The following is a 7,346-nucleotide window of genomic DNA, read 5'->3' as shown; positions in this document are numbered from 1 at the left end:
CACAAGACAGACAGGATGACAAAAAAATACATTAGGTCATTGAGAAAAGATAAAGGAAGTTTTGTTTTGGGGGTAAATCTTACACTTTGACAGCATCAAGGCAGACAGCAAAGTTATTTAAAAAAGTTCAAGAAAACTAAAAATTAGTTCCATAACACCAGATGCATAACAGGAATGAACTAAACAAATTTACTTCTTTCAATAGCACAACTAACAATTGCACAGCAGTTCAAGCACAAGAAAAATGTAAAAACCCAACTACGTGACCATAACTTCAGAAGTTCAAATGCAAAGTGTGACTCATGCTATAAGCAAGCATGAAACAAAACAGCAGGATAAGAAGAAGCAAGAAATACTTCAGAAACATGAATCACTAAATCTTATTTTCCACTAGACAAAATTAATCATACACTGAAAGGAAACAGTTTCAAGCAGTATAGAAAGCATTCGTACCAAAATTTGTGAGACAATGACATTCTGCATTGACATCACAGAATACTCTAAGTCATATACTCCAACAAAAGCCTACACAGATACATCTGTAGCAGTAGTATCGTTACTAAACTTCTTGGAACAGAAGAGATTCAAAACATCAGCACGGTTCCGAATGTAAATTGGGCATTTAGACAAGAAATCTTGTGCTTCGCCATGCCTGTTGGCCTTGAAAAAGGCTTTAAACATACGAAGAGCAACAGATATAGATGGAAACTTCTTAGTGGTCATAGCATTCATAAAAGCAATGGCATCATCACCTGTTCCAGACTTCGATATGAACTCAAAAAATGGATCTATATGGGGTGGAATGCCATGGCTTTGCATCAAACCCAACAGGTTTAAGGCATCCTTAAATGCACCCTGAACCAGTAATTTACTTATCAATACTTTGTATGTAGTCTGCCAAGGACATAATTGATTTTGACAGACATAATCACACAAAAGATTGCATGCATCCATCGCTCTATTCTTGCGGCAATATGCATTTACCAACAACTCAATGGCATAACCAGCACCAGAAACTCCCTTTTTCTCAACCATTATTTTGAAACAATCAGATGCTTTTTCAAGATCCCCAGATACACAATGCCCTTCAATCAAAGATGCCCAAGCCTTGTAACTCAAATCTCTACCAGATGATTCCATATGATTCACAAATTCATTTGCTTCATCATTCTTACCAGCACTAGTAAGCCCAAATGCAATCTTTCTCTGCAAATTACCACTAGCTACAAAGCCAGCTACCTTCATTTCTCTTAAAACCTTATTGCACTCACCAAATTTACCAACATTAGTTAGAGCTTTAAGAACTGCATCAAGCATAGCATCTGTCAAAACATTCCCGTGGCCAGTAAAGATTTCCACAACTCTTGAAAACAAACCCATATCCAACTGTTTACCAACGACTATTTTCCTCAACAAATAGGTGCAACATTTAGCTGAAGGCTTATTTGCACCAGTCATTGCAAACTCGTATAAGTCTATGGCCTCCTTAATCATTTTCCTACTCATAAACCGTGCTAAAACAGTATCAAAAGTCCCCGTCTCCATTTCAAACCCATTACTCCTCATTTCATCAATTACCTTCCAAAACCTGTCAATGCAATCCTCCCTCCCCAAAACCCTAGCCATTGCATTATAACTCCTTCCATCATGCTTACACAACTCACTGTCCTCAACCCACCTAAAAAATATCAATGCTTTCACTGGCTCCATCACTAAATGCTCCAGCACAATCTTCACTAAGTCACTCGAAAACTCTGCACACAAATGCTTAATTTCCCCTTCAACATCCTCTCCCCATACCTTATTCCTAACAATCCTACTCACTCTCAAACCAATCTTTTCCACCGAGTTATCCACTGATCCCCTTGCAAAAACCCCTTTTAACTTCTCTAAATCATCATTTAACCCTTCCTTCTCAAACTTCTCCTGCACTCTATCGCGCGTGACCCCTGACACGCCATGACCCTTTATCTTCATTTTGTCAACTAAATCCCAAAATTCCACAACCAAACCATTAACCCCCAAAATCCCTAACATCCAGTTATAACTTTTAGAGCTCAATCTCCCACTATCCTTCTCCAAAACCCAATCAAAAAATCTCTTGGCCACTTCCGGTTTTGATTCCAACGACTTCAAAACTTTCAAAACCAAGTCATGACTAATAACAACACTATTCAATTCCAATTCTTTACTAATATCATCAAATTCATCAAACTTGGTAAAAGCGTCACAAACAAGCAAAACATGATCCGGGTCTTTTGTGGGCTCAACTAATGATGCTTCAGATGAGAAATTACGAGCAAATAATGGGGTTTTGTTATAAATATTGGGTTTTTGTAGGGTTTCAGAGAAATGAGAGTTTTGTAGTGCAAGTGTGTGAAGTGAAGGAGACAGAGAGCGAAGTAGAGAAGGAGAGTGTTGCTGTAGTACCTGGAAATGATTGGAAATTTTGAGAGATGATAGCGGATATTTCCGGGAGAGAAGAACTCTCCATGAGTGTCTCATTGCTACAGTGTCAAGTTAGGGTTTTTGAGGAGCTTGAGAATCGGAGATTTAGGAATGCTGTGCGCTAAGAAGTGAGCGAGCCAGAGGTGTGTTTCCACATTTAGGGTTTTAATTTTAGTTGTAGTTTTTTTTAAAAAAAAAAATGTATTTACTCCTCATCTGTGGAAATATTTCCTTATACTTTCTTTATTATCTTTTTTCAAGTTAAAAAAAGTTGGTCATGTTAAAACTAATATCTATGTTATATTTATATTGCTCAATAAAAATATTTATTAGATATTTTTTATTTTAAAATTTTTATATTATTATCTAACCTCATGTATAAATTTAATGCTATTCCATTCATATTATCTTAAAAAAAAAATACATTAACAATTTCTTACAATGTAATATTTTTGTTATTTTATTGCAGTAGGACTTAATATTAGTCATTGGACATTAAGTTTCAATGTATTTAATAAATTTGAGAGCACAATACTTCTTCGGTATAATCATATTTGGGATCATATATATTTTTGCATCATGTAATGGTCATACAAGTTTACCCCTTTCAATAACCCTACTTCTAGATTCCAGTGTTGTCATCTTATCTTTATCAATATCATCAGATAACTTTGTCTTCTGAGACTCATTTGTGAATGTATCTAAGACTGAAGGTGTTGATGTTAGTATTATTGATTCCACAAATGCTGAATTATGTTGGAATCCTAAGCTTGTTTTCTTGTTATATTTTGGGTTGAGTAGTCGTTTGAATTTGAACAAAAATGGTAGGTCTATTGGAAGGACCTTCACTAGAAGCATTCCTTGGTGTTTGCTCAAGTAAACCGGTGAGGCGAGCTACGCTAGCCTTTAGAGACTCCAACTCTTTTTGGAAATGAGCATCACAATGAGTGTTTTCTTCATCTTCTATGTTTCTCACTCAAAATCGGATGTTATAGACTTTGTGAATTGGAGTTTTTTTGAAGACCTATATTTTAACTTGGTGCATGTATGTTATTTACAATAAATGGATGTATGCATATGGATTCACATCATGTATGGATGGTAAACACCCATAGTTTGATCATCTTAGACTTTTTTTAGAAAAGCCATGGTTTTAACTCAGAAAAACCTATAGAGTTTAAAATTATTGATAAGGTCTCTCTTAATGCAAAAATGAATTATTAGGGAGTTTTCACCCTAAAGGCGAGTTTTAAGCCATTACATAAATGGTAGGCTCATTACTTGGTCTTAAAAGCGTTTATGAGCTCCTAGTGACTACCTTTCGTGAATACAGTATAGGGGTTTATAAGGAATGGTTGGGGCACAGTGTGATCGCCATTATCGAGTAAACACTCAGCTTATAGTTGGATGTTTTATGAATATGAACCCCGACTGAAAGTCATGAGGTAGACCGCCACTCCCCACCTAACCTAAAAATAGATTTATTCAGAATAATTAAAATGTATGAAGGCATTAATACATACCCAATGTACCTATGCATGAACAAAAAGTAAAAATGCATGCTAAAACAGTAAAAATATGAGCTAAAATTAAACAAACCAAAACAAATAGAAAAATAATCAAACAAGAAAAACTTAGTTCAACTAGACAAAGTGTTCCCCAATGAAGTCATCATCATGTTGCGGGGCAACGTCTAGTGGCGTCATTTCACCTCTTGCAATGGTGTTAGGATGGGATAAGATTTTATGTAATCATAAAGTTATGATTATGAATTTCAATAGTCGCCATCTAATATTATAGTTACTAAGAAATTTATAGTTTGCAAGAGTCTTGGTAAAGAATTGGTTGTGCAAGAGAAAGACACATCACCTTTAGTGCATCTAACCTGAGGCAAGTTGTATTGTTATTTGATTGTTTTTTTAGATCAAGTTTATATTTGCTGGTATTTTTCTAAGGTATAAGGTAATCTTCTTACGTGAGAAAGTTTTTACCATACTAGGTTAAATTCTAACCGCTATAAATCTAAATTTTAGCATCATATTTATTTATTTTTAATATATAAAAGCATATTTTATTGTATAATTTTACATTCTTGAGTATTAAAGTTTATAACTAAACCTCAATATTTTAAATATAAAATAAATAAAATGATTGATAAAGGATTTTTATTGTATAGAAGAACGTTTTGTTCCCTACCCTGAGCTTTGTTGATGTATAGGGAAATGTACAGAGTTAAATAGCCATGTGAAAATGATATAAAAAAAATTAACATGATCACTCATAATCATAAGCTTCCTTGAAATGGAACTAGATGATAGACTTTATGGTGAGCTACAAGAGCTGTTTTCAACCAACGGACTGTCATCTTTATATATATATATTACTTGTTCAATATTTTTTTTTTTATAAATATTATTGATGGGTTACCAATGGCACAACCTCGTTAGTATATTTTAAAGAATAGAAAAGAATTACTAAAACTATCACTAATTAATGATGAGGTTACCGATATAATTAGATTATTAGTATGTTCTAAAAAGTTAAAAAATAATTAATATAAATGTTATTATTAATGTTAACCCATCGATAAAATTAAAAATAATATTTTATTGGTAATATATTATATTTATTGGTAATATATATCAATGAAAAAATTATTAAAAACATAGATGATATTATATAAGATTTTATTTTTTTTGTTAATGATAAGATGGAGATATGAATGATTTGAGAAGGCATAATATTTGTTGTAATCAAATAGATTTAAGAAGGGAATTGGCATTTTAGGCCATTTGGACACATATAGGGCCAATTGATGAAGCACTAAGCTGGAAAAATTTGAACATGTACTGGACTGAAAGTAAAATTTTTCCAGTTAAGGGCAAAACATGCATGTTCGCGCCTACAAACTTACGAGAGAACTGCAGATCAGAGAGCTCTCTTCTTTATACAAAAGCAAAGACAGGAAAAAAAAAAAAAAAAAAAAAGGTGCTGAATAGATGAAAATTGCATTTAATTTCTAAATTTGATGCAGCAGACGATCATTGGACTCCATCGATCCAGCTTCACTTGTTCATGCCAGTTGCATTCTTTACTCCTTCAACAGCTTCCTGTGTCTTAGCCCTCACCTGCTGACCAGCCTACACGAAGAAGGAACTATCACACTACTGCAAACTCAACTCGCTAAGAATATCTGTGCCAAAATATGCAACTAATTTTATTCATGAGTGTTCCTCATTTGGTTTATTGTCATTCTTAAATCTGATGCACAATCCATTGTGCCATTGTGGTGAGAATGAATTTTCTAAGAAAATATAGAAAATGAGATTGAACAAAAATAATATGTGAACCTCTTGCGCTGATTCCTTTGCAGATTGAGCAGCTTTGCCAGCTCCGTCCATCAAGTTGCTGGCCTTCTCCTGAAACAAACAAAATCGATATGTTATAGAGCATTATACATTAATTTATATATAAAAACAAAAGTAAAATAGAGAAAGAAATTCATAAGCTAACCTGAGCTTGGCCTTTGGTCTCACCAGCTTGGTAGCTCATCTTCTGGGTGTTGTCAGCCATTTTTTGTTATTGATTTCTTTGAAAGATTGAGAGAACACAAATGAATTGAAAGCAAAAACACTTGGAAAGATTGAAAACACACGACTTTTGGTAATAGACATCAGCCATGGTTGCCTTAATTTATAGTGATTAAAACCAGGCCAATGCTTGACACGTAAAATGCTACGTGGAGTGCTGGCTGAAATGTGTAAATCAGTTAGACTAACACGTGTCAAGCTGTTATGGAGGTTTGAGATTTTGGGGCCCTTGGACCAGGGCATTAGATTTTTTTGTGTGCTAAGTGTTGACCGCTTCTATAGTGGAACAACAGGTTCGGGTTCTTTATAGATTGAATCCTGTTAATATTGTGAATAAAATTTATGTACCTTGAAGCTAAATATTGCACTGACTTCAACTTAGTCTCCTAACTATTCTCAATTTATTCCCCAAAAAAAACACTTCCAATCACATTATCGAACAAACGTGAACAAATATTATTTGAAGGGATGAAATCCTTGTATTTTGATGGAGCTGTGGAGTTTTTGCAAGAGACAATAATGTAGTAATTTGTTTTTATCAATGGAGTAAGGGCAAATTAGTCTATACGGTTGCACTACAATGAAACTATTTTAATATTATTATTAAATTTAATTAAATTAAATTATATAAGAGTTATCTTATAAAACCGAGTCTACTTGGGGTTCAAAAACAACCCAAATTATCAGTTAAAAACATGATTTGATTTAAAAAAAAAAATTATTTTGGTTTATTTATATTAAGACAACAATATATTTAATCGATTTGGTCTTCACGAATTAACTTTTTAAATTTACAATCCAGTGATGCAAAAAAAAAAGAAAAATTAACTTGTTAAATTTAAAATCAAGTAAAAAAATAACAAAAAGAAAAATAAAAATAAAAGAAGAAGAAATGCAAAAAAGAAAAAACCACCTGCTTCATTTTCTATATAACTAGTGAAGGATTTCGTTGCCCCGTAAGTTTTTATTATACAAAGTATAGTACAAATATAAATTTGTAGATGTGTCTGAATAAATTAATATTTTTTGTTATTGATGGTTATAAGTGTTTTGTTACATAAATAAATATTTATTTTAATTTTGTTTATATGTGAAATAATGATAGTAGGTTATATTGGACATCATTATAAATAGTAAATATCAAAAAAATATTAAACCTAACATTATAAATACATGATCTATTACAAGATCTCAGTTATTGATTGGATTGATCAAAATTAATTTATATTAACGACATTTTTATATTTTTTTTGAAAAAAAATAAAAATTTTAAATGATGTTTTAAAAAATATAAGTCAAATTAAATTT

The 7,346-nt window shown here is 32.5% G+C and overlaps 2 protein-coding genes across 2 annotated transcripts; both read right to left on the bottom strand.

Annotated features, from left to right (window-relative positions):
• Positions 1 to 353: 353 nt before the first annotated feature.
• On the bottom strand, positions 354 to 2,624 carry LOC118039025 (pentatricopeptide repeat-containing protein At3g02490, mitochondrial). Its single transcript, XM_035045589.2, has one exon. It carries the CDS (start codon positions 2,503 to 2,505, stop codon positions 526 to 528), a length of 1,980 nt encoding a protein of 659 aa, XP_034901480.1. The 5' UTR covers positions 2,506 to 2,624; the 3' UTR covers positions 354 to 525.
• Positions 2,625 to 5,300: 2,676 nt separating this feature from the next.
• On the bottom strand, positions 5,301 to 6,099 carry LOC118039024 (uncharacterized). Its single transcript, XM_035045588.2, has 3 exons — positions 5,962 to 6,099; positions 5,799 to 5,867; positions 5,301 to 5,588 (listed from the first exon to the last, which is right to left on the bottom strand). The coding sequence occupies exons 1-3, from the start codon at positions 6,019 to 6,021 to the stop codon at positions 5,514 to 5,516; spliced, it is 204 nt and encodes a 67-aa protein (XP_034901479.1). The 5' UTR covers positions 6,022 to 6,099; the 3' UTR covers positions 5,301 to 5,513.
• Positions 6,100 to 7,346: the final 1,247 nt, after the last annotated feature.

This window comes from Populus alba, chromosome 4 (genome assembly GCF_005239225.2).
Source record: "Populus alba chromosome 4, ASM523922v2, whole genome shotgun sequence".
Classification (NCBI taxonomy): domain Eukaryota; kingdom Viridiplantae; phylum Streptophyta; class Magnoliopsida; order Malpighiales; family Salicaceae; genus Populus; species Populus alba.
The sequence above is the reverse complement of the archived record's forward strand: the minus strand, read 5'-3'. Positions and strand labels throughout refer to the sequence as shown.